We start from the raw sequence: 27,931 nt of genomic DNA on the forward strand, positions 1-27,931 counted from the left end.
GGCAGAATCCAACATGCATTTTGAGAGCTTAAAGGTAGGATTATCTGAAGATGAGGAGACAACAATGTGTGTCAGAGATCTATTTGTTTTGTGTTAGTGAACTTGAAACTGGACTTCTGTATAATGATTTTCCTCGTTGTATATGTAAACAGACTACCGAGAAGGCCCCAGATCTTGCATTAGGTTTGTCATAGGGAATCTTGTATTTTCAGAAAAATCTGTTGTGTTTTTTTTCTTTCTGAGAACTGGTATTTGTAATTTCATCGTGGTAGAATATTTTAGTTATTTTTACTGATATGCTTGTGATCCCAGATTGACTTAACCAGAGACAGACAAAACAGGCTAGCAGGTAGACAGACTCGCCTGCCCTTTAGGAGCTAACGATGTTAATTTCTTCTCTGCACCCACTCCTCCGTTTCTCCCAATACGCACACACCCTACGCCTCCCTTTCTGACACCCAGGAACATTTCCTCCGTGTTCACCTAACTCTCGCTAGAGTGCTCAGGGGTGTCATTGACAACATACTGAAAAATGAAAGTGATATCCTCGGGGGGTGGAGAGGGGAAAGCGTAACGGAGATCTGGCAGGGAAAATACATCCCCTGGCCGGGAATTTCTGCACCATTTCGGGCTGGTGAAGTAGTCGGGTAGAGGTTGGGGAATTTCCCCAACGTCCCGCCCTCCTGCCCGAGCCGAGCCGGAGTGCGAGCTGCGCGCGCCGACGCCGAGATGCACAGGCTTCGGGATCCTCCACTTCTTGCCGCTGGGAGGCCCTCTGCGTTCCCCTTTCCCCGCGCCGGCCGCCTTGCTCGCCCGTGCAGTGGCACCCGCCTTCCACCAGGGAGCCTCGGGCGAGCGCTCCCCCGCCCTCCGCCCCCCACCCCCCTGCAGCTCGCTGGCTCTCTCTTTCTCCCTCTGTCTCACTCTCTCTCTTTCTCTCCCTCTCCTATCGGAGCACAATGAAAGCCTGTGTATCGCCGTGACTCCGGGCGGCGGAGCCAGTGTCAGCCCAGCGGCGAACAACAGACGGGAAAAAGAGAAAGGAAAAGACCGGCTACTTTCTTTTCCATCTCTAAAAGCGGAGCAATCCAAGAGATAGAACCACATTGCTTATTGCGAGTCCAGACCCTCAGATCCACTGGCCGGGGATGGAATGTACAAAAGTGGACAGAAAAGTGGCTGGACATGACTCGGTGCAATTTGCTGGAAGTTTGTAAGTTTGACCATCGTTTGTAAATTACTCTCGGAAGAGTTTGTCTCTCTTGATACTGTATTAGAATCGAGCCGGGGGTGAGGACTAGAAACGTAAGCGGGAAAGAAGAAGGAAAAAAAAAATATGTTGAAGGATCTCTCTCTCAGTGGCTAGTGACTTCAGACTGCTTTCATTTAAGGCTGGGAAACCTTAGAGGGAATGAGGATTTTACCGGTGATTGGATTAGCTGAAGAAAAAAGCATGGTCCAGAAGTCCAATTACTGACATTAACAATTGAAAAGCTGTCTCCCTCTTTGGGGAGAAGACCACATCCTACAGCACCCCCCAAAGAGGAGAAAACACCGGAGCAAAGGGAAAGGGAGGAAAAATTAAAAGCCAAAAGACAGTCTCTGTTTGATTTTTGTACGTTTTGAACATTGACTTCAAAAAGCTTCTGAAACAGCACTTTAAAAAAAAAAAAAAAATTGAGGAAAAGTAAAGGCCGTGGGTTACAGAGAGCATGGTAGATATGGGTTCCTCTGCAGAAACATCCCCATAAAAGAATCTTCGGAAACAACTAGGTGAGGGGGGGGAGTCCAGCTCTCTATTAATACCTCTCACAATTCCCTTTGCTGTCTGTTCCTGTCTCTTGCTTGACAATCCCTGAATTCTTGCTCTAACCCCCAGATCGTGTGTTTACAAAGTACCTAGTGGCTCTTGTCAGCTTGGTGGGTGGGGGGGGCGGGGGGAATCCCCACTAACTCGCTCCAACTTCTCCAGAGCTGTCAAATACAATTAGAGCAAGTTGATCAGGGTTTGTTTCCAACTTATCCTCTGCCATTGGTTTCTGTTCTTCCTCCTCACCCTCTTTTTACTCACTCCCCTCCCCCATACCTTCTCCACTACGCACCCCCCCACACCGCCCCCAGCCTCTGAAGACCTCTATTCATGTGGTCCTGAGCTCTGAGCGCACATTGTCAAAAGCAGATTTGCCTGTGCTAACCGGCTATAGCCTCCCACCACCTCACCATCCCACGGGCAGCAATCATTGTGTCCAGTAAGATGGGGGACACAGCGCCCCCGCAGGCCCCCACGGGAGGGCTAGGGGGGGCCCCCGGGGCGGGGCTCCTTGGAGGGGGCTCGGTCACCCCGAGAGTGCACAGTGCCATCGTGGAGCGCCTTCGAGCTCGCATCGCCGTCTGCCGCCAGCACCACCTGAGCTGTGAAGGACGCTACGAACGGGGTAGGGCCGAGAGCTCGGACCGGGAAAGAGAGAGTACCTTGCAGCTCCTGAGCCTCGTCCAGCACGGCCAGGGGGCCAGGAAGGCCGGCAAGCACACCAAGGCCACTGCCTCCACTGCCACCGCGACAGCCCCTCCGCCGGCGCCCGCCGCCCCTCCGACGGCTTCCCAGACGGCAGCGCCCGCGGCCCCAGCGCCCCCGCCGGACTATCATCATCACCACCAGCAGCACCTGCGGAGCAGTAGCAGCAGTGGTGGCAGTGGTGGGATCGATGGCGAGCAGCAGCAACAGCCACCGGCTTCCACCCCAGGGGACCAGAGGAACTCGGCCCTCATTGCGGTAAGACACCTGGTTTTCTCCTCATTCTGTCGGTGGTCTTGTGGCCTTCGGTCAGGGCGGACGCTGGTCTCGGCCTGATGCCGAGTGGAAGACAGTGCGGAGGGCTGCGGTGCCACCTGACCACCCCAAAGGCCGTTGGGCGTCTGGTTGGTGCTGTGTTGTTAAACCCTTCCTCCTCAAGTTCTGCGGTTGCTTGTGCATTGGTTTTCCTCCACCTGTAGAGTATTTCTTAAAGGGTAAGAAACTTGAGTTTCCCAGAGTTTTCTCTGGGGTCGGCAGACTGCAGAAAGGTTGGCTCCAAGCTGCAAGATCTGAGCCACTGAAGAAGGCCTTGCCTCAAGGAACCTCTCGCTTTGGCAGGCCAGCGCTGATTAGGCCCAACAAGCCATGCTTAGCCTGAAAGCGTGTGTTTAGCAGCCAGTCCAGCTGACCTTTAGCCAAGCCTTTTCCTTCTTGTCCCATTTCCCTTTCCTTCTTTGAAGTGGCCCCTTCTCCTTGGGTCAAGAGAACACAAGTGGTCATCCCTAACAGAGCAAGTTCCCTGAGCGCCCCCTCACTCAAAAACTTGGGGAATTCTCCCCAAGACGGGTGAGGGAATGTTTTTGAGAGGCCTGCTCCCTGGTTTCCCTACAGACTCCCCCACTGTCCCCACCTAGCTTCTTTCCGCAGGCACTGCAATCAGAGAGTGCTGACTTGCAGCCTTCAGTAAAGTGTGCAGGCACCAAGGGGCTGTTTCCAGTTTTTCGTCCTAGAAAGTGCCTTGTCCTCTGCCACTCCTGGCGACAGAGTACCCGACCTGAGAGTTGTGATTAGGCTTCTGGCTGGAAGTTCTTCCTCAGAGGCGCAGACACACCCCACCCCAAAGGGAGTAGTCCTTGACTCATTGGTTTCTGATGCCAGTCCTGGTCAGGTGATCGCCTGGCCTGTGCGGGCTTTCCCCCCAAAGCTGCTGGGGCCATGGCCTCTGGGTAGAAGGTGGAGCCCCGCAGCCCTGTGGCCCTGCAAGCTTCCTCCGTTTCTGAGTTCCTTGGGGCTTCAGAAGTCCCGTGTCCACTCGCGGAACAGCTTCCATGTGCCCAAGCCAGCCCTAATGAAAGTCAGCAACAGGAAATGGCCATCCAAGCTGAAATGTCCTCAAAAAGCCCAAAGGAGAGGAAGGCACTGGGTCGAACTCTTTCTTGGAGGGAGCTTGAGAAGGAGCTCTGGGGAGAGAGCATCCTCTAGCCAGGCCCCTGGAAGCTTCTCTGTGGTTCCTCCGTATCCCTGGCCTGGGTCTCTGGTGGTGAAGTTTCTAGAAAGTCTGGGGGCTGAATTGGTTCTGTTCTGTTCCACCACACACACACATTTTGCCTGGGATGCCTAGAACTGCAACTTCCTGGTGCCAATTCCAGATGAGAGATAACAGCTAACAGTTAAACTGCTCAATGTTTGTTGTTTTATCCTTGGATACAGTTAGCCTGTGGGGTTATTTCATGCTTTCAGGCCTAATTTCCATTCCTTTCCACCTGCTATATCCTCACCTCTCTCTGGAATTCCCTAGGACAGCAATGGGAGTTTGTTTCATGAAAGAAAGATGCTGGGGGTGGGGAGTAGTGGGTAAAGAATCACTCGAATGGAAAGAAGAATGAGGTTTGTATGTGTGTGTGTCACTGGCATTTGCGGCCAAAAGCATCTAAATGCCTTGATTGTCCTCAGTAAATTTATAATCTGTCTGCAAGTCTCCCAATAATACAGCCTTGTATGCTTCACAGTCTCCTGGTAAGTGTTTCTGGGGGTGATACAGGGAACTAGGCGCCCAGCCCCAGAGAAGACAGATCTCTGTCCTGAGTGCCAAGACTGGATGTGGCCTTCACATCCCAGCGGCTGCAAGGAAGGTGTCTGCTTATGGCCTTGTTCTTTCATTTTTTTTTTTTTTTTGCTCTCCTCCTACTTGGAAGGAAGCTGAGGCTGCCTCTTTTTCTTGGGGTTTTGGGGATGCGAAATGAAACCAACTTCAGTGGTGATTGTAACTTTATGTCAACAGTGTCCGTGCTGGGAGGTGTCTGGCCTCTCCCGGCTGGAGGCTTAGTGCCCTAAGAAGCCAGAGGTAGCTGCTCTGTCCCTCCTTTTCTAAAGGGGAATCTACTTTCTCTCTCTCTCCTCACTATCAGTCATCTCCTGAAACACCCCCTTAGAGGGGCTCCCTCTGCAAGCGCCGCGAGGATTGATGAGATGTGCTGTGCATGTAAGGAGTGAAAAGACCAGTGTATTTCTGATGGTGGCTTTTCACTGCAGACCTGTGCCATGACAAGGGGTGATCCACCACCCCCCTTTTGGTTATTGGAAATTCCCTTCTCCATTTTAGCTTCTAAATTTGGCTCTTTGTTACTCAGCATAGTACTCAGAGATGGTGATGCAAGTACTGTATTAACCTGATAACATTGTGTCCAAAGGGGAGGCCTGGGCGTTTGGGAGTGATTCACTAAGCCAGTTAAATCTGCTGGTCTCACTTCACTCAGGCTCTTCTTTTCAGAAACACCATCCATTTAAAGGGGCCTTTGCACAGAATGGGTGTCCCTTCTTACTGCTCTGTCCATAACCAGATTGATTTCTGTCTCGGTGTGTGGAAGGTATCCCTTTAATAGTTTATTCGTATGCCCTAAGTGGCCATAAATGTCCTTTGAAGAAAGGGAGAAAATATTGATCATCTAAAATCGAATATGCACAGTGCCCTCAGACGAGAGGTCTGTATCCTGCATACCTGCTAGTACAATGCCGTGTATAAAGTCAGTAATTTTTCAGTGAGAGTGGAAAGAGAACCTCCATTCTTTGGGTGATTGTTGACTTTGAGGGGCGTGATACCGCAAGACATGTACAATGTCTGAGATTTTCAATAGCCTAAGTTTCCAGAACAATGTCAGAATAACCTCCAAGCCGGTTCTAATTCTGTCCACATAGCCTAATTCTGTAGCCCTTACTCAGCCAATTTCTTCATTTAGCTCAAGTTCAAGTTCAGAGGAAGCCCCTTTACTGCAGAGACGGCAGGAACAGGGCCTTTCGGAGGGCCTGGATTGTAAGGGTTTAAGCAGGTCTGCCTTTCTAACCACTTGGAGCAGGCTTTCGGCACTAAATCATTTCCCGGTGAAGTATGTTTGAGTCTTTGAATGAACTGTGAAACTGAATAATTGCTGGTCCATGGGACAGAAAGGTTTAGAGCTTCCGTGGTGCATTATTAATCTTTCCCTTTTGCCTGAGACAGGCTCCTTTTTGTTGTTGTTGTTGCTTAGACTGTGTTGCTAGGATAGATAGATAAGTGGTTCCAAGTCATCTTTGGCTTCAGAGATTATCTTCTCCCTAACATAGTGTGGAGGAAAGAAAACAGATCGGACAAGGAATCTGTATCCTCGGTTCTGGGCCTGCTTGATCACTAACCAGCTGGGTGACCCAGGACAAGTTACTTAGCAGTCATCTGCAAGACAGAACAATAATGCTGCCCTGGCTTGTTGAGAAAAGAAATGAATGTGTGTGTTTCTGGATAGTCTTTGGAAAAAATTAAGCACTGCAGAAATGCAAGGCATTATTACTAGTATTACTAATAATAAATGCTAAACAAGGAATCATAATACCAGTTTTTCCAGGGATTAAAAGTGTACTTAAGCTTTCAGTGTCTGTTTTAAATAGTGAAATAGCTTTTATTGTAAATAGAGGGATTATATTTCAAATTCAGTGCTGTCAAGATAAAACTGAGTTATCAGTGTACTTAAGCGTTCTCAGAGGTCCCAGGAAATCCTAGTTAAAATGTGCAACAGTGTGAAAGTGTTTAGGGTCTTCTACGGCCCTTGCACAGACCTAAGCAGCTTCGGAAAGGTGTGTCTGTCAGAGTGTGTCAGGAATATTAGAAAAGTTGTTTGCACAAATGGTACAGGAAAGTTAAATATTTTGTCAACAATAGTCTAAAATGTTAATTGTTAGCTTAAGAAAGTCAAACAAGTTAAATCATTGCCAGAGTTCCCCAGTTATTTTTAACTGATAATAATCAAGTTTCCAATTGACAATTCAGAATTGGAGGGCTGTGCGTGGGATGGGGGCTGAGAATAGAAACACTTCATTGGCCAGATCTGCGAGTCTGTAGCTGTCCATGTGATGAATATCCTCCCTGGGACAGTGATAGGAGTGTTTACATTATTTATATATGCAGCCATCATTTCCTTAAGAACTGACCTATTTTTGTTCTGTTTTCCAGAACAAATAATAAAGAGAGAGTTCTTATTTATCCAGGACCTTCCTATGACTTCTTTCCAGTAAATATAAGATCTCACAAAGGCAAAAGAGTTCAAGTGGAGAGAGAAGTTGGTACAATCCTTTATCAAAAATGGATGGAAAGCTTGTTTTGCCAGCAGAGTAATGCAATTATGTCACCAAGACATCTTGCTTGTTTAGGTCAATGTTTGTTTATAGAAGGCCTCTGTTTTCTTTGAAATAATATCATTGCTAGGTAATGTTTATCAAGTTTTTCTAAACCTTAAAGTTTGACGCTGTATGACTCCCCTATGCCGGTAAACCTTTTGTTAAGTTACAAGACAAACATGGGTTTTCAAATGAAGTAGCTTGAGTAGCTGTTTTTGTTTTCATTGTTGTTGTTGTGTGTGTTTGTGTTTAGCCCTGCTATTTAATCTCCAAAAGCTTATTAGGGAAATTTGGGAAAAAAAAAAAATCCAGTTCTGCTATGCGTGGCAGCTAAACCATTCCAAGTGGACTCCACGACTTCCTTGTGCTTTAATCCTGTCTCTTTTATACATTCATAGGTAGGATCATGTTTAATGAAAACAATTCTAAATTCTTTCTTCTGCATTTTCATGATGATTTCCCTCACACTTTAACAGGTTCTGTGGGAGAATGGGAAAATACAGCTAAATACCTAGTCCCTTCTTACTTACAGGCTAGTTGGCAAATCAACACCATGTTTACACGGTAACAGTGAAATGCTTAACTGGGTAGAATGGACCAAAACTGATAAAGAAATTCAGAGAGAAAAGAATAAATATGTATTGAGCCCTAGAATATCCAGACACTGTTATTATGTGTTTATGTAATGCTCAAAAAAAGAGAGAGGTGACTAGGCAACATTAGACTAGTTTACAAATAAGGAAACTGAGGCTTAGAGATTTGATAAGTAGAAGAATTTCATGCACAGATTTTCTAGTTGAATCTTGTATGATCCCTACTTCACATCTTCTACCTGTGTGAGCTTGGGGAAATAATTTTCTTCTTTTGGGGTGTGAGTATCTTCATCTGTTGCTCAGTAGCAACCCAAATTGGATAGTTGTTATAATCTGTCTCAAGTATAAAATCTCATTTGGTTGGAACTGTGGGCATCAATATAAGCAGACATGATCTTAACACAGCACTAGTGTCTTTGGAGGTGCTCTGTTCAAGGATGGACAAGGATGTTTCTTTCCTTAAAAGTGGCCCTATGTGATATTGCTGTTTTGGATTTTTGTTGCAGTTTAGTCACTAAGTCATGTCCGACTCTTTGGAGCCCCATGGACTGCAGCCAGCCAGGCTCCTCTGTCCATGGGGTCCTCCAAGAAAGAATACGGGAGTGGCTTGCCATTACCTTCTCCAGGAGATCTTCCTGACCCAGGGATCGAACCCACATCTCTAGCCTACTTCAGCACTGGCAGGTGGATTGTTTACCACTGCACCACCTGGGAAATCTTCATCTGTAAAATAAAGCTAATATTCTTTAGCAAAACAATTAATGTAGTGCCTGACACATAGTGGGTGCTCAAAACAAGAGTGCTGTTAGTCGTCCAGCAGCAGAGAGAGTCAAACCCAGGTCAGGCAGTGCTGTAAGGAGAATGTAGGTTCCCAGCAGGCCTGGGAAGAGCAAGAGAGAAGATGGAAGTGAGTGCCGGGGCCAGTGAGTGCAGATCTGGGTAAACCTTGGTTGTTTGGGGACAGAGAGTGGAGCCTGGCTGACCCTGTGGTTGGATGTGAGCAGTGAGGGGCCCATGCAAAGTCGATCCTCCCACCCCGGAGGGTCTCGAGCTCCAGCAAGAGTGTATCAGTGAAGTGAAAGTCACTCCGTTGCCTCCGACTCTTTGTGACCCCATGGACTGTAGCTCACCAGGCGCCTCTGTCCATGGGATTCTCCAGGCAAGGATACTGGAGTGGGTAACCATTTCCTTCTCCAGGGGATCTTCCGGACTCAGGGATCAAACCCGAGTCCCCTGCATTGCAGGCAGATTCTTTACCATCTGAGCCACCAGGGAAGAGTGTATCGGAGGCCCTGGGAAATGGTCTGGCAAGGAAGGCTCAGAGGAGTCAGTGTCTCTGAAGCAATAACAATCCTTCATATACTTGAAGACAAGTATTACATTTCCCCTCCAGCAGCCTCTTCTCATCGCGCACTGCCTAAGTGTTCTCTATTACCTATCTTCAAGTCCCTTGAGCTGCTTAATGCCTTGCTATTTACACACTTCTCCCATTCACTGTGAGTTATATACAGTGTGACATGGCCTTTGGCATCGAAAGGAGATGGTTTTAAAAGCACAGTTGCTAGACGCAGAAGAGAAGCTAAAAGAAGCAGAACCAGCTACACCTCTTTTGATAGGCTGGCTAGGCCTTCCAGCTCAAATCAGGATTGCCCTCGTGGGTTCTCTGGATGTGTAAACTGACCTTTCCAACAAATGAGTTTACTAACTTGGAAAAGGTCTTTTCATTAAAACAAACAAACAAAAAATCGTGCGCAGAAATTTATAAGAAGCTGTGAGTCCAGATGGTCTTTGAGATGCGCTGGCTTTCTTCCTTGCTTTTTAATTGCCGGTGTGTTACAGACATCTTACTTGCCCTGAGGTCGGTCGGTAGCAGTTTCCCCTATTTGGTCCATGTTCACAGAGCACAGGGATGGCTCCCGGTGGAGTGGATGGCCAAGGGGAAGAACTAGCAACTCCTTCCGGCCTTGACTGGAGGCAGGATGCTGAGATACCAAGCACAGCTCCTGTGGGCTCTCTCTCCACCGCTCAGCTCTGGCCCTTTCCTACGCATATCCAAGGGTTGGGTGGAAAGAATGAAAGCTGTTCTGTTTCCTTGGAGAGAGGATGTAGAGAGAGGTTTACACATTCTCAATGAGGCTTGAATAAAGCTAGAGAGTAGGGTCGAAGGAATGGCTATAACAGTATTTGACATGCATTGTGGTCCCCGTGGGTCTTAATGGTTTTAGCAAAAGTCCTGAAATTTCTTATCACGATTGTGAACATGGGTGCTCTTTAGAGTTTGGGGAACTTATCCATTAATTCAATAAATAATTTATTCTATACAAAGACAATGAATATATCCACGATGAGCAATTTGATATAGCCTTTGTCTTTTTAGAATTTACAGTCTGAAATGGGTGGGGATGTTTTAACATCAGCTGACAGAGGCAAGATAAGCATAGCACTTAAGAATCTGGGGTGGGGGAGAGACGATCTAGTTTCAAATCACAGCTCCTCTCTCAGTGGCTCACCACTTCTTGGTTAATTAAACTCTCCAGTCTCAGTTTTCTCACCTGTAAAATGGAATGATAGTCCTAAAACTAACTACATAGGGTTGGTGAGTGAGGGAGGTAACTTCCTAGCACCTAGAGGAGGCTCAGTAACTTTTAACTGTTGTTCTTATTAATGTGAGAAGTGATATACGCAAGTCAGAGTCACGGTTTTCCCGCTCAGGATTCTACCTCCAAGAGGATGTCAGGGATATTTTGTGGAAGGATACGGCTTTTCTCTTTTTGTTTATTTTAAATGGATAGTGAAGTATACCACATTATCCAGTTTCCTTAAGGAGTTTACTATGGAGATGCTGTCTGGGACGGGTTTACATTTCTCTGAAATGGGTTGACTAGTACCCTTCTTCAGAACAAGATCAATTAATATCTCTTCCACTCCTGGGACTCCAGGATGCCTCATCTAGAACTTGACTAGAGTCAGAGATTGACTCCTTGCCTCTTCAAGAATAAAGGCTCGGTTTCCATTCAGTTGCCCAGGGAGTATGGTGGGTGGGTTGTGTGAGTCAATGAGAAATTGGGACTATCTGTTGAGAATTTGGAATGATTAGAATGGAAGAGTCCAAATTTACCCATTTAACTGAATTATTCATTCAGACTGATGAATAATTCTTAAGGGAATCTGGTCAGAGAGTCACAAAGAGGTAGCAGTTCCCTGCTGTGGAGATTTAAATGTGCGCTTTTGAGAGCCAGGTCCCTCTCTCGAGTTGCTAGGGAATCGGTCCTCTCACAGCAGCCGCACACAAACACGCAGCCCGAATCTGCCCTCTTCCCAACCCCGACCTGGAGCATGCTGAAAACGTCAAGCCTTGATGTGGTTCTTCGCCTGGAATCTCTTCTTTGCTCAGTACCTCCTCAAGTGTGACTTTCCATAAGAAATGCGAGGAGAATGTTGCCAAGGTTTCAAAGCAAGTTTCTGTGAGGATGATTCTTAATCAAAAGCACAGTGTTTCTGTGAAGTGACAGGATTAGAATGAGAATAGTCTTGTTCTCGGTGGATGATGTTTGAACAAGGACAGATTTGCTGGTTCTAACTCAGCACAGACTGTAGTTAAAACTTTTCTTTTAGTCTCTTTATTCACCATCATTTAAACTCAGACCCTCCTCCTCCTCTTGAAGGATAATATTCTGTGGCAAGGTACAATCAAACTCGTGTTGGGTTCGTTGTGCTTGATATTTGTTTTTAACAGTGTTCTTGCTTCCTGAGTCATAGCCGGTTCCTATGTTAGCGTGGAATCATTAACATTGTCGTTTTAAAAGTTCTCTTTTGTCAGAAATGTGGTTGAGTTTTCCAGCACTCTAATAACTCTCACCCACATGAAGCCCAGCATCTTGAATTCCTCACTGCACAACAGGCTTCTTTTCAGGTAGCTCTGAAGAATTTGAACAGAAAGTTAATTACATGTCTTTTCTTTTTTTTTCCCCAGAAAATTTACTTAAGGCCAAAGTTTGCTTCAGCTGCTAATAACTTACCAGGGCTTTGTTGGATACATAGTATAATCTCTTAGAGTCATGGTAACCAGGGTGCAAAGAAGTGGCTTAATTGAATACAGTGTGTACTGTGCTGTGTCTTTGGAATGACGATTGCCGTACTTCAGTGTACACTGCTCATTTCTGGAGGTCTCTGGAGTCTAAATTATGTAAAAATAAAAACATCCTCTGGCCGAGCAGCTGAGAAGCTAATTTTTCATTGTTGTTCACCTCAGTAGGCCCATACTTGCTAAACCGGCTAAGGCTTGCACATGTGATTGCCACACTGCACCGTGTAATTTCAGACAGCAAAACCTGTGTGCTGGTGGTATTATCCTCTTTGGTTGTTTCACAGAGGTGTTGAAAAAGAGCAAAGTACAGACACAAGGGTAAACGAGAAAGAGCAGCGGTCCTCCTGACGGAAACACCAGGCACAAGCGCGCGTTTAGGAGAGTTGCGCCCAAGTCCTGTAGCCATCGCACCGACAAGAGCTTCTTTTTCTCGCTTAGATTCTTTGCATGTGGGTCTTTTTGCAGGCTCAGTCCCCCAGAGAGAGATTCTGAGCTGTCTTTGTGCTAAATTAAACATCAGTGTTCTCCTTGGGAACCTGATCTTGCAAAGACTAGGCAACAATATCTTTCAGAGAACGCTCCCGGCTCCCTCAGGAAGAGACCAGCTCAAGAGCCTTCTTGCCTCCACTGTCGGCTTCGCTGCTGTGAGTGTGTGTTGTATGGGAAATGTTTTGTCTAACCTGGTCTAGACGCGCTTAGAGCAAGGGCCTGTACTCTTATTCTTGGTATAATGCTGGAGGACCCACGCCGCCTTAGAATATAATAAATGGAGATGATCCGAACAGCACCCAGATCGTGGAAGATTTCAACCACCCATGGGAAGGACATTTCTTGGCTCACTACCAGCCCCCTCCCCCAATTCCTAACCTACAGCAATGAGACAGGCAGTACGTGGCAAAATAGAAGCCATCTCATTTCCAACCTTCTCTCATCTCCATCTTGCCCCTCCCCCAAGAGGGCTATTGATGTAAAAATAGACACTATTCTATCAACGTATACAGTCTATAAGCCCTTTAAGAGATAACGGATCAAACCCTTTTCTCACAATTAAGAAATTAATTAAGACCCATTTAAAAAATTAAGACCCATTTAAAAGCAAACACTCCAGGTTCCAGTAGCAGTCGAGATAGAGCTAGAAATTTCTGACATCTATTCCCGCTTATAAAAAGTAGTCCCATTAATAAATCTATAAAAAGAACACTGAGGGGTAGTGTGGGATTTATATTCAAGGTTTGCAGTGCAGGAGACTCCAGTTCAATTCCTGGGTCCGGAACATCTGCTGGAGAAGGGATCAGATACCCACTCCAGTGTTCTTAGGTTTCCCTTGTGGCTCAGCTGGTAAAGAATCTGCCTGCAATGCAGGAGACCTGGGTTTGATTCCTGGGTTGGGAAGATCCCCTGGAAAGGGAAGGGCTACCCACTAAAGTATTCTGGCCTGGAGAATTCCATAGGCTCTGTAGTCCATGGGGTCGCAAAGAGTCAGACGCTACTGAACGACTTTCACTTCACTTTGGTAGTAGAAGGAACACAGAATTCAGAGATTATGGTGAGTTGTTTTTTAAGTGATCCCATGATTCCTTCCGTGCCACATGCCCTTCGTAATGTGACTTTAACTCTCCTTCCATTGGGAAGTGGATGCTCTTTCTTCCCTTGAAACTTGAATAGCCTTGTGACTTGTTTTAACCAAAAGTATGTGACAGAAAATGGCATTGCGCTACTTCTGAGGATGGGCTTTAAGAAGTCCTTCTGGATTTAAAATTTGTTAAGGGTTAGTCTTAAGTGTTCTTACCATGGATAAACAAATAAGTAAATAAAAATAGAGGACAGGAGAAAACTTTGGGAAGTGATGGATATGTTTTTGACCTTGATGGTGATGATTGTTTTCTGGGTGTTTACTTATCCCCAGCTCATTGAGTTGTATATGTTAAATAGATACAGCTCTTTATTGTCAATCATACTTTAGTAAAATGGCAAACAAACCAACAGAAAAATAAAACAACCTGCTTGGGACACTGAGACCACTGTATCATGAAGCTGGGCGTGCCAGCTGGAGGATGAGCATCCACATGCTGAGAACCGAGGTGCCCCAGCCTCCCACCAGCACCCACTGCCAACACAGGAGTGAGGCCATCTTAGATCAGCCAATTCTCCAGCTCAGTGCAGCCAGGTGAGTGAATGGGCCCCCGTGGGGTCAGCAGAGGACCTGCCCAGACAGCTTAGAGGATCATGGGAAATATTGCGTAATTGCTTCAAGCCACTAAGTTTTGAGGGTGGTTTGCAACTTAGTAGCAGTTGACTGAATCAGAACCAGAAAACCTTAGCATGGAAGACAGTCTGGTCTCTTAGGTGTATTACCCCAGGACTGGTTACTTAACATCTTTGAAGACTCACTTTCTGCTTTTTGGGATAATAGAAATTATCTCCAAAGGTTGTGAGGATTGTATAATGATAATAATCCATAAAAGAACCCACCATGTTGTCTGGCACGTGGTAGAGCTTAACAGACATTAGTTTCCTTGCTTCCTCCTTAGTCTCTTCACCCTGTATTATAATTCAGCTCCCCACCCTGCTATTTTACCATCTCACTTTCACTTCATGGACATCAGTGTTCTCATAGGCTCCACCAGCTCACCGCTCCTCTGCACAGTTTATTTTTTCCCTTCCGGATGACGGCTTGGTGCTGTCGTTCCTCCTAAGTACCAAATTTCCAGCGATTCTTGTTACGCTTCACAGAACACATCTGCCTTCGGTTGTCTCCTCTTGAAACAGAAAAGGGTTAACCTCATAAAGACGTCACTCCCCTTGCACTCTTATGCTGCCCCTGGGAGAGTCAAGCAGCATAGCAGATATATATCGGCAATGTAATTGCCTTCGGTCTTCTAGGTCACAGAAGACTTTGCCAGTGAGTATGGCGCCTGGGGGAAAGTAAACATTCTGTCTTGAAGAGCAGAGTGTCTAATGTCTCCCCTTGTTGTTGTTTTTGTTTTTTTTTTTTTTTTGGTAACAAATTATTCTGAGTGCCTCATTTTTTCCCTCTTATGCATCACAATAAATGAACAAATAAATAAAGAGGGAGTGATACAGTAATACTATATTTTCCTTCTTATACTTATTAGTGATAATTGAGAGGACTGGCCTGGGAATTGAATGTTGAAGGTCCCCGTGCTCTGACTGATACCAGCTAGTAGCAACTTAGTCAAGCCCTTTTACATCCCTGGAAAGTGCTAACTTTCCTTCCTGGAAAAACAATGAGGGGCACTTGGTAAGTGTCTTGGTCTGCCTCTGAGGACCCTTTTCAGTTGATACACTTTGAATACTTCCCTGATATTTTGCTTCTCTTTTTCAACCTTCAATTTCTCCTTAAATGTATCTGCTAGGAAGAATGGAGGGGCTCCCAGGTGGCTCAGTGGTAAAGAATCTGCCTGCCAAGCACTGAGCGCCAAAGAATTGATGCTTTTGAACTGTGGAGTTGGTGATGAACAGGGAAGCCTGGTGTGCTGCCGTCCATGGGGTCGCAAAGAGTCGGACACAACTGAGAAACTGAACTGCCAAGCAGGAGATGCTGCTTTGATCCCTGGGTGGGGAAGAACCCCTGGGGCAGAAATGGCAATTCACTCCAATATTTTTGCCTGGGAAATCCCATGGACAGAGGAAACTGGCAGGCTATAGTCCATAGCGCTGAAAAGAGTCGGACACAACTGAGTGACTGAGCATGAACAGGAGGAAGGGAAAGAAGAGGTGTCAAGGATGAAAATGTTTTGGTTTTTAGAGGAAGTGTTCATGAGGAGGGTCTGAAGTAATCTTGGAAGCAAGGTCCAGCCAACTGTGGCAGAGGGCAAGGGTACAGCCGTGTTAACTGCTCAGCACCGTTCCTGGAAGTCATGAACATGTAACTCTACATTGTTGTTCAGCAGCTAAGTCCTGTCCGACTCTTTTCAATGTCATGGACTCTAGCACGCCAGGCTCCTCTGTCCTCTACTTTCTCCAGGTGTTTGCTCAGATTCATGTCCTTTGAATCAGTGATGCTATCTAACCATCTCATCTTCTGCTTTTGCCTCCAGTTTTTTCCAGCATCAGGGTCTTTTCCAGTGAGTCAGCTCTTCACATCAGGTGGCCAAAGTATTGGAGCTTCAACTGCAGCATCAGTCCTTCCAATGAATATTCAGGTTGATTTCCTTTAGGATTGAGTGATTTGATCTCCTTGCTGTCCAAAGGACTATATCACACTATGAAAGTGAAAGTGAAAGTGAAATTCGCTCAGTCGTGTCTGACTCTTTGCGACCCCTTGGACTATACAGTCCATGGAATTCTCCAGGCCAGAATGCCAGAGTGGGTAGCCTTTCCCTTCTCCAGGGGATCTTCCCAACCCAGGGATCAAACCCAGGTCTCCCACATTGCAGGCAGATTCTTTACCAGCTAAGCCATAAAGGAAGCTCAAGAATACTGGAATGGGTAGCCTATCCCTTCTCCAGTGGATCTTCCCAACCCAGGAATCGAACTGGGGTCTCCTGCATTGCAGGAGGATTCTTTACTAACTGAGCATTTGATCTCCTTGCTGTCCAAAGGGCTCAAAAGTCTACTGTATGTCACTCTATATCTGACCCTATTTAATGGGATTTAGGATTCCAGTATGAGCAACACAGTTGTAGGACTAGAGTTTGCTTTATTAAATTGACTTTGGGGGAAAAACACTAATTTTCTTCACCCAGATCCTCCCAACTACACTTGGAACATTTCTGTGTGTAAAGAAGTTTTCCAATCTAGTACCCCTGTGAAGTAATTACAAGAAATATAAAACGTAAACTGAAAAGAAAAATATTCTTGTAGAGCCTTCCTTCCTCAAAAATTAAGTAATCTTTTTTCTGTATGCATCAGTCTCTCCATCTGTTTGTCTCTCTTTCATATACACAACAATTGAAAAATGCGGATTAATGGACACAGAATCTGCTCCAAAGAAAGGAAAATTTACCCAACCAAATATTCAATCTTGAGAATTTCTTTAATAGTACTCTTTTCTTCCCTATCTCTTGATTTAGTTAGAGCACAGCTCTACAAATTGAATCTTTACAACTCCTAGAATCTTGCGGGCCTGTGGGTCACATCTTTGGCTCCCTGTGAGTCCAGTGCATTTTCTTTCACAAAGCAAGATGGGGCATGAGTTGTGGTTGTTGTTTATTTTGTTTCAAATGGTTGACACACTCGGCTTCTCTGTTAGAGTAGAGCCAGAAACATGGTGATCTTTTTCCTGTGCATGCCTGCTAAGTCGCTTCAGGTGTGTCTGACTCTTGGCAACCCCGTGGACTGTAGCCCACCAGGCTCCTCTGTCCGTGGGATTCTCCAGGCAAGAATACTGGAGTGGGTTGCCATGCCCTCCTCCAGGGGATCTTCCTGACCCAGGATTGAACCCAAATCTCTTTAATCTCCTGGATTCGCAGGAGGGTTCTTTACCATTAGCACCACCTGGGATGCTGATATTTTTCCTAGGAACTTCTAAATTCGTCAGCTTTACTTCTAAGATTTTTTTTTTAAGTTGAAAATGCTTCATATTATGTTTTGCAACGTAGCTTTTCTTTTTAAAAATTCTAAGATAAAGGAAGTTGTGTTCCCTTTTTTACCCAGTAGATTGGGTATCACTTTTGCTTAGAAAATGTGCCCCAAATTCTCATTACACACACACACCCTTTGTTTATCATGGTTATTTTTCATCTATATAATATAGTATTATTAGTATGTAGAGACACAAGTTGATTATATGGGTGACTTTACAGAGAAAATAGAAGTGAGGAAATGTATGAAAGAGTATAGGGAAAATTCTTTTAAAAGGAAATTGCTCCAGAAGACATGAGTATGCCAAATTGCAGAGAGTAGGAGAGAGAATATTATATCCCAGTGGTAAGTATGGAGTGACAGATCTCCATTTGGTCCAAATTTCACTGCTAACTAACAGCATGACCTTGGGACCAGTCCTCTTTTCTTTCTTAGTATCCCCGTCTGCAACACCAAAAATTTGCATTCATCAGCGCTTTGCTTGGTTGGATTATTCTTGAAATACACTTTTTGGCCTATGTACCACCTTCTTGGAGAGACCTCCGTGGCTGCTCTAACTCATGTAGACATACAGCATTGATCTCTTCTCACTCGACTTCCCCTATCCCCTTCATAGAGGTTTTGTTGTCTTCATAACTTTTATCACTGTCTGAGTTCATGTTGATTCCTTATTTATCGTGCACCTCCTGTCTTTCTCCATGGGGTATAAGCTGTATGAGACCAGGGATCTTCTCAGTCTTGTTCACCCCATGTATTCCCAGCCCTGAGCAGTTCCTGGAATGTTTTGGATTCACAGTAAATATTCATTGTGTGAAGACTAGGATTAGTGACTTTTAAACTAGAAATGTCTTAGGAATCCTTCAGGGATATGTGATGGGCCTCCAGAGTCTCCACTTCCTGTTTAATTACGGGTATATTATATATCTGTGTATATATTATTTATATAATATGTATAGTATATATGTACATATACAAAGTTATGTGGGGGCTTCCCAGGTGACTCAATGGTAAAGAATCTCCCTGCCAATCAGGAGGTGTGGGTTTGATCTCTGGGTCGGTAAGATCCCCTGGAGAAGGAAATGGCAGCCCACTCCAGTATTCTTGCTTGGGAAATCCTATGGACAGAGGAGCCTGGTGGGCTACCGGCCATGGGCTCGCAAAAGAGTCAGACATGACTTAGCGACTAAACAACAACGTATGTAATTATATATGCGACCCCATGGACTGTAGCCTACCAGGCTTCTCCGTCCATGGGATTCTCCAGGCAAGAATACTGGAGTGGGTTACCATTTCCTTCTCCAGGGGATCTTCCCAACCCAGGGATTGAACGTGGGTCTCCCACATTGGAGGCAGACGCTTTAGCCTCTGAGCCACCAGGGAAGCCCATATAATATATACACATATGTAAATAATATAGACATATGAGTAAAAACTTAGTAATATATATATATATATAAAGCATATATAACATATATATAAACACTAAGGCACATGTGTATATCTATATTAAATATAATATATATAAACATCTTTATGTCTTTATATATATGTGTGTATATATATATATAAAGTCAGGCATATATTTATATGCCTTAATGTGATTAAAAACATGGCTCCAGTGACACAGTTATTTGAAGGATAAAGGGACATGATGATCTAAGATTGCTCCCAGATTGTAATTTTGTAGCCCACTATCTCATGAGTAGAAAATATTGGTGCAAAGGAAAGGATTATGGAATAGAAGTGACACGTATTGAGCACCTACTGTATGCTGGGTCCTGTGTCAGGCCCTTGGACCACACAGAAGAGACAGAGTTCCTGTTGGATGGAGTTTATATTTTAATGGGAAAGGGTGTAGGGACAGAGAGGAAGCAAAGGAATGATCCGTTTAACTAGTAATACAATAATGCACAGCTTATTGGTCCTTAAGTGGCTGACTGGAGATGGATCTGTGTTGATTAAAAGGAAGCAAGCACCCTGGGAGGTGGAAAGTGATGACCCTAAACGGTTACCCTCAGAGCTGGGAGATGGGCTCTTTGGCTGGTGCCTGCTCTGAGCCAGGACAGCTGCCCGCACAGGGTTCCTGCCGGTCCAGGCTGGGTGCTGCTTTGGCCAGGCTGTGCAAGATGCCGGTTCTGATGCCACTAGTGAGGGAAGCCGTGTCAGCCACCTTCTGTTCCCTGAAGCAGTTGTGATCATTTTGTTGGCTGTCACTGAAATTTGAGAATTAAGGAGAAATGACTGAAAGGCTCCTTTGGAGGAAAAGAAGAATATTATCCGTCTTTAGCTATAGAAACAGAGAAGCGACGATCAGGAAGTTAGCACCGGGACCGAAAGGAGATGGAAGCACAGCAGGATGTCAGACAGCAGGCAGAAGCGGGGCCTGGCATTTGCAACAGTCACCGTTGTGTTTCCCTACATGTGCACAAGCCATGCAGTTCTCACAGAAACCCTGTTTTGCGAATACCATGAGTGTAGCTTTTTTATTCTAATTGTGGGAAACAAAGTCAGAGCAGCTGAGGAATGCTAATAATATCTTACTTTTGAATAGCAAATCTGCAGTTTGTCACATGTGTATACACAAGCTATCTCTGTTTATCCCCTGGGGTATTATTATACCCATTTTAGAGACAGCTAAGTGGCTCCCTGCCTGTGCTAACTCCGCTAGTGACCAGAGCCGTCCTGACCCCTGGGTTCTGCAGGGCGCCCAGCTGGCAGAGTGCAGTAGCTGGGCCCCAAATGCACCACTGAATTTGCATCTACGATGAGGACATTGAGTGTCTTAAGCTCCCAGAAGCACACCCACACATATTTTCGAAGCAATGACTCGCCTAGAAAGAATGGCAGTCATGAATGGCATGAGGATGTCAGACACCCTGGGCACATCCAATCTAGAATAAGAGAAACTGGAAAAAGAGAGTCTTGCTTTGTTTTATTTTTTAATTCATTAATTTGTCAGAATACAAGTTGAAGTGAGAAAACTGTTTTAATTCATGAAAGCCTAGATTTTATTTCTTGTGAGTCTGGTAAGTCAACCCGCAGGTCTGGGGAAAAAGAACTCCAAGGTTGCTATGAAGAGAAACTTGATCTTGAATCAAAGAAGCAGATTCATGTCTAAAACCAAGATTGGTCTAAATTTTTCTCCTTGCTGTTGCTTATTTTGGATTCAGATCTTAGATGGAGCTTAAAGGAAAGACCAGCAGCTCTCTGCCGAAAAGTGATTTTGAATGTACTCAGATCCAGGTTGAAGGTGTTTTCCAGGCTGATGGGTGTCTTCTTAGTACCTGGAGAAAATATAGGTGTTCATAATTGTTAGAATTTTTGTTTCAAGATGGCAAAGTGCCTAATTTTCTATGTAGTTCCACTATTACAGTAGTGTCAAACCTCTTGTAAACAAGCGTTTGGTAAATGTTGTTGAACTAAACTGTGGTGAGCATGCATTATTGAAGGGACCCAATCCTTTATATTTCTGTGATTAAATGTACAGTGCACCAACTGTGAAACATTGGTCTTTAAGATATTCTTTTGGTTCAACATTTTAAAATTACACTTACTAAGTGTTTAACATGTCAGGCACTCTTCTAAGTGTTTTTTTGAGTAATAACTCATGTTTCCTCATAATCCATGATGAAGTAGATAGGTATGACCTTATCTAGATTGGACAGATGAGGAAGTTGAGGCATAAGATGGAGATATTGGCCAGGTCATTCAGTCATGCATGTGGAGTCCGGGTATGAACAGAGTGAATGAAGCCACCGCCCATGTATATAGTCATGGTAAATGACTACATCTAGGAGAAGGTAATTATACAATGTCAGACTCCAGCTCACACATGACCCAGGCTTGAGTTTGGAAGCCACGTTCAATGAGACATTTGAAAGTCAATAATGATTAGGATCATCGTCTGAAGTGCAGATAGAATTCAGAATGAATGCCTACGGGCCACAGGTTATTCTTTGAGACAGTTGCCATTTTCCCATTTTTTTAAAGATAGAAAGTGCTTGAACATATAGGATCTGTGAGTAACAAATATGTTTCAACTTGCATGCCAGGGGAGATTGATAGTAGTTACCCAGAGGACTGCCTAAAGGATTCTAAGGCAATATTCAAACTGGGTGGGAAAGAGGGCCATGGTGGTTCATTACTGATATCCTTAAAATTAAGGAATCCAAACCTGGAGGATCTGGAATATAGATTCCTGGTGAAATGTTGACTTTTCCCATGGAAAATGTATCAAGAACTGATTACACTGTGAGTGGGCCCTTTATAGAAGAAATTTAGGTTTACATAAGTTCATTGGAACTTAAAAGCCTCTTGATGAAAGTGAAAGAGGTGAGTGAAAAAGTTGGCTTAAAGCTCAACATTCAGAAAACTAAGATCATGGCATCTGGTCCCATCACTTCATGGGAAATAGATGGGGAAACAGTGGAAACAGTGTCAGACTTTATTTTGGGGGGCTCCAAAATCACTGCAGATGGTGACTGCAGCCATGAAATTAAAAGACACTTACTCCTTGGAAGGAAAGTTATGACCAACCTAGATAGCATATTGAAAAGTAGAGACATTACTTTGCCAACAAAGGTTCGTCTAGTCAAGGCTATGGTTTATCCAGTGGTCATGTATGGCTGTGAGAGTTGGACTGTGAAGAAAGCTGAGCGCTGAAGAATTGATGCTTTTGAACTGTGGTGTTGGAGAAGACTCTTGAGAGTCCCTTGGACTGCAAGGAGATCCAACCAGTCCATCCTAAAGGAGATCACTCCTGGGTGTTCATTGGAAGGACTGATGCTGAAGCTGAAACTCCAATAGTTTGGCCACCTGATGCAAAGAGTTGACTCATTGGAAAAGACCCTGATGCTGGGAGGGATTGGGGGCAGGAGGAGAAGGGAATGACAGAGGATGAGATTGCTGGATGGCATCACCGACTCAATGGACATGAGTTTGAGTGAACTCCGGGAGTTGGTGATGGACAGGGAGGCCTGGAGTGCTGCGATTCATGGGGTCACAAAGTCGGACACGACTGAGCGACTGAACTGACTGAAGTTCATTGGTGGTGTCTTAAGACAAGTAAGTCCCATGAAGACATTATAACATCTGCTTTCTCTCTCTTGAGAGCTCAGATAAGGTCACTGAGGCTTTCTTCAGGATTTTGTAAGGTGCAGTGCAAACTCAGTTGCACTTCCTCCCTGACTTGCAATAAGATTACCACGCCCCCAACCCCTTTTGACATGGAAATTCGGGAGATGCCATTACTCATGATCAATATTCTGAAGGAAATCCATTTTTGGTAGAAGCAGAGACAGAAACAATGTAGAAATGGGCAAATCATGCCCTAAGCATAAGTGAGGTCACTGGAACTTTCTTTAGGGAATCAAATCCTGCTATAATTGCTTTTAAAACATTTTTAGCAAATTTGTATTGAGCAATTGTATTCAGCCCACAGTAGGCACCAGGAATGGAGTGGTTCTGTGTCTCTTGGAAAGTATTTGCATATTATCAAGAATCTGCTTTCACCCTGGAACAGCAGTCCCCAACCTTTTTGGCACCAGGGACTAGTTTTGTGGAAGACAGTTTTTCCACGCACCCGAGAAGTGGGGAGAGGAGATGGTTCAGGAGGTAATGTGAGTGATGGGAAGTGATGGGAAACTGCAGATGAAGCTTTGCTTGCTTGCACCCTGCTCACCTCCTGCTGTGCAGCCCAGTCCCTAATAGGTTGCAGCCTTGTGGACAGGGGAGGTGAGCTGGGGTTGGAGATTCCTGCCCTAGAACATAAGAGATGTAGCATCTTGAGTTCTGGCACTCCCTGAATTGAATGCAGAATTTTGTGTGATGGCATACACACATTTTCCATGCGAACCTGGTCCATAGCTTTGTCAGATTCTCCAAAAATTCCAAGGGTTAAAGAACCTGGAGCTGAGGCTTGTGGTTTTGGGAAGAAGAGTCTAGGGAAACTAGGGTGGTATGATTCTTCAGTCTGCACAGGGCAGCCAGTTCTCAGAGATCTGGATGTTTCATTTCTTTTGCATATTGTTCATTCTGGCTTCAGTAATCTGAATAACAAGCAAGGTTTCTTCATGCCTAACGTAGTTCCTTTAACTTGGACTTTTGTTATCTATTTTGTTATCTATCCAAACATTTTCTTCTTTCCAAAAGGCAAGCAATCCTCAGGTAGTGGCTGGACTCTCCATTCTGTTTTGCTGTGTTGTTATGAGCCCCAACCTGCAATGTTTTCCTTTGTTTTTAAGTGACTGCCCACCATTTTGAGCCTTCCTTCCCTCCCACCTTGACCTCTTAACTCCAAATTTATGTCTCAGTGTCATCATGGGGAACTTTGCGATGGAAAGGGAAAAGCTGAATTGGAGCTTCGTCTCGGGGATTTTTCATAGTAACACTGACTCTTTATTATTAGCTGTGCACTCCAGGCTGCTGGAGTTCATATTTTGGCAGTAGACCATCAAACACCCTATTTTTAAGAGCCTTTAACTTAGTTGTAAACATGTGCTGTGACTGGGAACTCGCTTTCTTTACTCATATTTACCAAAAGTGGTTTAACTGTTGAAAAGTTGTTATAAAAAAAAAAAAAAAGCTCAGACTTTGGAACTGTTTTTCCACTCGTCTAACTCAAAACTCTGTGCGATCTAAAAAAAGAAAATTTGGCATTTAGTTGCTTAATTTGATGGTCCAGTCATATTGGTAATTTGAGGGGAGGAAGGAATGGAACTGCTGGGTCATTTTACTTTGACATATGCCCATCAGACTTGCATGGAGGGAATAATGGTTGCTATACTTGTTTACATGGTTCACCAGAACAGCTCAAAGAAAAGCAGTCCAGTACACAGAGTAAATTGCTTATGTCCTTACAGTCTTCTATATTTAGAATAAAAGCTTTCTATGGACATATTTCCTGCACACTCTTAATTCTGCAGACTATACTGGTCCCATTAAGAGAATATAAATAATACCCCAAACTCGTCAGCGTGCACCTATATACATGGATCATTGATGCCTGGGGGCCTTAAAGTCGTATTGAGAAATTTGGTGAAGGAATCACAAATATGTTTATTTCTTTTATCTCTGGGAGGAATTTCAGCAAGTATAACAAAACACATTTTAATCTTTTGAAGAGAATGTGACTTATAGCCCTAAAGCTTAAGGAATTCAAATGTTCAAAAGGAGGGGTTCAACTTTGACATCTTCCACTTGTGATTTAAGATTCTAAAAGTAACGTTAGGCAAATTCTTGTGCTCCATCATAAGAGAAACACCAGCTTTCCTTGAGAGTTGAGCCTTTCTAGAAATCATTTGCAACAAAAGAAAGCAACTGTGTTTCCAAGGTTGGCTGCATTTAGGAGGCGGAGAGAATAAACACACACAGGAGTGTTTGTGTTTCAGGGGTCATGAGCCCAGTGGGCAGCCATATGCCATGGGAGATGTCTGGCTTGGTAATCTGGCCAGTTGAGGAGGGCATCTTTTGTGTGCAGATCCTGCCGGAAGGCATCTTTCCTCAGTGTTATTCTCACCCCTCAGGCTGCCTCTAGCTGTTGTGTCCTCCCCACATCCCACACAGGTGAGCACCTACCCCTGCAGCACGTGGATTCCACGATGTCTGAGGACACTGGCCTCCTTGGTCCTTGTCCCATGGTGTGTCGTCTCACTGCCACTCTTCCTGCTCCAACTTTTAAGTCACTCACCTTTTCTCCTGTTTTCAAAGACAAGAACCTTCTGGTCCTGGTGGACATTCCTTCGGTTAAACATGCGCATGACCCTCACAAGCTCTTCTTGTCTCCCTCTTCTTAAAGTGATTAACAAATGGAAGACTCTCATGTATGTAAATCCAGAAATTCACAAGAGCATGTCTCCATGCGAGAAGAACGTGAACAGAGCGAGAGGAGAGGAAGACAGACGGCCCCACAGTGGCCTTGTGCCCGCTGTTCAGGGACAGGCCATGCCGTTCTGCTAGGGGCATCTCCAGAGTCAATGAAATGGACTTCCTTCTCTCTTTTTTTAATGTAGACTGTCTTAGACTCACTCAGACAGCAAAGCATCTACCTGCAGTGCAGGAGAGCCAAATTCCAACCCTGGGGTCGGGAAGATCCCCTGGAGGAGGGCATGGCAACCCACTCCAGTATTCTTGCCTGGAGAATCTCATGGACACAGGAGCTCCTGGCGGGCTACAGTCCACGGGGTTGCAAAGAGTCAGACACAACCGAGTGACCTGCACTTCACTTTGATGTGGACCATTTTTAGTCTTTGTGGAATTTGTTACAATATTGTTTCTGTTTTATGTTCGTTTGTCTTATTTGGTTTTCCAGCCGCGAGGCACATGGGATCTTAGTTCCCTGACCAGGGATCGAACCCGCACCTCTGCATTAGAATGTGAAGTCTTAACCACTGAGCCGCCAGGGAAGTCCCTGAGCTTCCGTCTAGAGTTGCCATGAACCTGAGTATACCAGAGAGTTAGGGAATGAGCTAAAAATTGTGTTCTTTAGGCAACTGACCAGAGTTGCTTTAGGGCTGCAGTGATGCTGTAAGTGGTACGTTTCATAATGACCCTTTTCCACTAGACTCCTGGTGCGTCATCAGACCTTTGATTGTACTTCGTTATTAGGTCTCCATCTCTTATCTCCTTGAACTACCCTGGAGGGTTCTCTGTAGCTTCTGCAGCATGATCTGATGGTTTTCACTAAGTAGTTTTGCATAATCTTTTGAGCACAGTATCACTTTAGGTAATTTACCGAATTCAGAAAAATCACAACCAATTCTCTCTCAGGACAAGTCTTCTCTGTATGAGCTGTGATATGTTCATTGAGTTTGTGGTACTTATTACAACCTGAAAGGGATCTAATCATTTTGTTTAACGGGTTGTACTTCCTCCACTATTGAATGTGAGTTTATAAAAACTTAGAATTAAAATTAATTTAATATCAGCAGGAAAATTTTTCCTAAAGATCAGTAAGAATATCTCTTCCCTCCCATGGGAGAGGAGGGTACTTGCCCCTGATCTGAAACTCTTTCAGAATAAACAGAACCATAAGACCACATCTGTGCCCTCCTGTAGCTACAAATGTATGCACATTAATGTTCAGTGAGTAGCAAAGAAAAAGTGGCCATCACGAATAAGAAGAACACGTATTTATGTTTTTAAAACTTTCGGGTGGGAGAAGAATTTGCAGAATTAAATTCTTAGAATTCTCTATAAAAAATTTTTAGCATGGATTTTTGTTCAAAAGTTGGATTTCTTGTTAATGAATAAAAAGATGAGTTGCTTGAATCAGTTATCTATTGATGCATAACAAATTACCCCAAAACTTAGCTGCTGAAAGGAGTAAACACTTCCTGTCTCATGTAGTTTTAAGGGTCAGGGCTTGGGGATTGCTAGTTCAAGGTGTCTCTTGAGGTTGTAGTCACCTCGAGGATTGACTGAAGATGGGGAATCTACTTCTAAATTCACTCACGTATTGGGATTGACAGGTAACACAGTTAAGTTTAAAATGGCTAACCAGCAGTGGCCTGCTGTATAGCACAGGAAACTCTGCTCAGTGCTATGCGGTAGCCTGGATGGGAGGGGAGTTTGGGGGAGAATGGATACATGTATATGTATGGCTGAGTCCCTTTGCTGTCCTCCTGAAACTCTTACAAGCATTGTTAATCGGCTGCACTCTAATGTAGAATAAAAAGTTAAAAAAAATAAATAAATTCACTCACGTGGTGGTTGGCAGGACCCAGTTCCTTGCTGGCTCTTGGTGCCTTGCCTCCTTGACCTCTCCATAGGCTGCATGTGCATTCTCAGGTCACAGCAGCTCACTTCCCGTAGACAGAGTGGGCCAAGAGGGAGAAAACCAGCTCGGGGATCACCGTTTTTTACAACCTAATCTCAAAAGGGACACACATTTGCTTGCACCGTATTCTGTTGGCCACATGGACCCACCCTGGTACAGGGTGGGAGGAGAGAGCATGAGACAGGAGCACCAGGAATAGGTGTTGTAGGGAACCATCTGGGAGGCTAGTTAATATCTTAAATGAGTAAACACTGGCCCATAAGCCAGGTTGCCATGTCCCCTACTATGATGTTAAGGAAGATTATACTACTGACTGTTCTAAAACTAGAGCTTTCATTCATTTCACTTGTGTTTATTGAGAGCCAGCTATGGGCACTTGGGATACATGAGGGAATAAAACAAAGGTCCTCAGCCTCATGAATCTTAACACTCATGTTTTATATTCTGCTTTGCATGCAGCAGATTCCATGGATCTGTGGGTCCTGGTGATTACAGTTAGTACCTGGACTTCACACCATTGTTGCAGGAGGGCTTGCATTTGACCAGCTTCAACTGGAACAGGGGTAACTATTTTATCAGCCAGAATAAAGGTAGACTTCTTGAAATATGTCATAACAATATAATCTCTCTAGTGATTGCATTCTTTTATTAACTCGATGTCTCAAATGATGACTTCTTTGTCTTTGATCAGTAAGTGAGGAAGTAGAGTACATTACTTAAGAATTAAGGGAAGTAGCATGCATTACATAAGAATAAAGGTTTGAGGGTCA

The 27,931-nt window shown here is 44.5% G+C and overlaps 1 protein-coding gene across 1 annotated transcript in view; it reads left to right on the forward strand.

Moving 5' to 3' along the window:
* The first annotated feature begins 1,853 nt into the window (after nucleotides 1-1,853).
* The window catches only part of MAML2 (mastermind like transcriptional coactivator 2), a 402,720-nt gene continuing 376,642 nt past the window's right edge, over nucleotides 1,854-27,931 (forward strand). Inside the window, exon 1 of the mRNA XM_019974975.2 lies at nucleotides 1,854-2,773. Within this exon, the coding sequence (XP_019830534.2) occupies nucleotides 2,255-2,773 (519 nt within the window). The 5' untranslated portion in view covers nucleotides 1,854-2,254. The remainder of the gene's footprint in view (nucleotides 2,774-27,931) is intronic.

The sequence above is a fragment of the Bos indicus genome, chromosome 15 (genome assembly GCF_029378745.1).
Source record: "Bos indicus isolate NIAB-ARS_2022 breed Sahiwal x Tharparkar chromosome 15, NIAB-ARS_B.indTharparkar_mat_pri_1.0, whole genome shotgun sequence".
NCBI lineage: Eukaryota > Metazoa > Chordata > Mammalia > Artiodactyla > Bovidae > Bos > Bos indicus.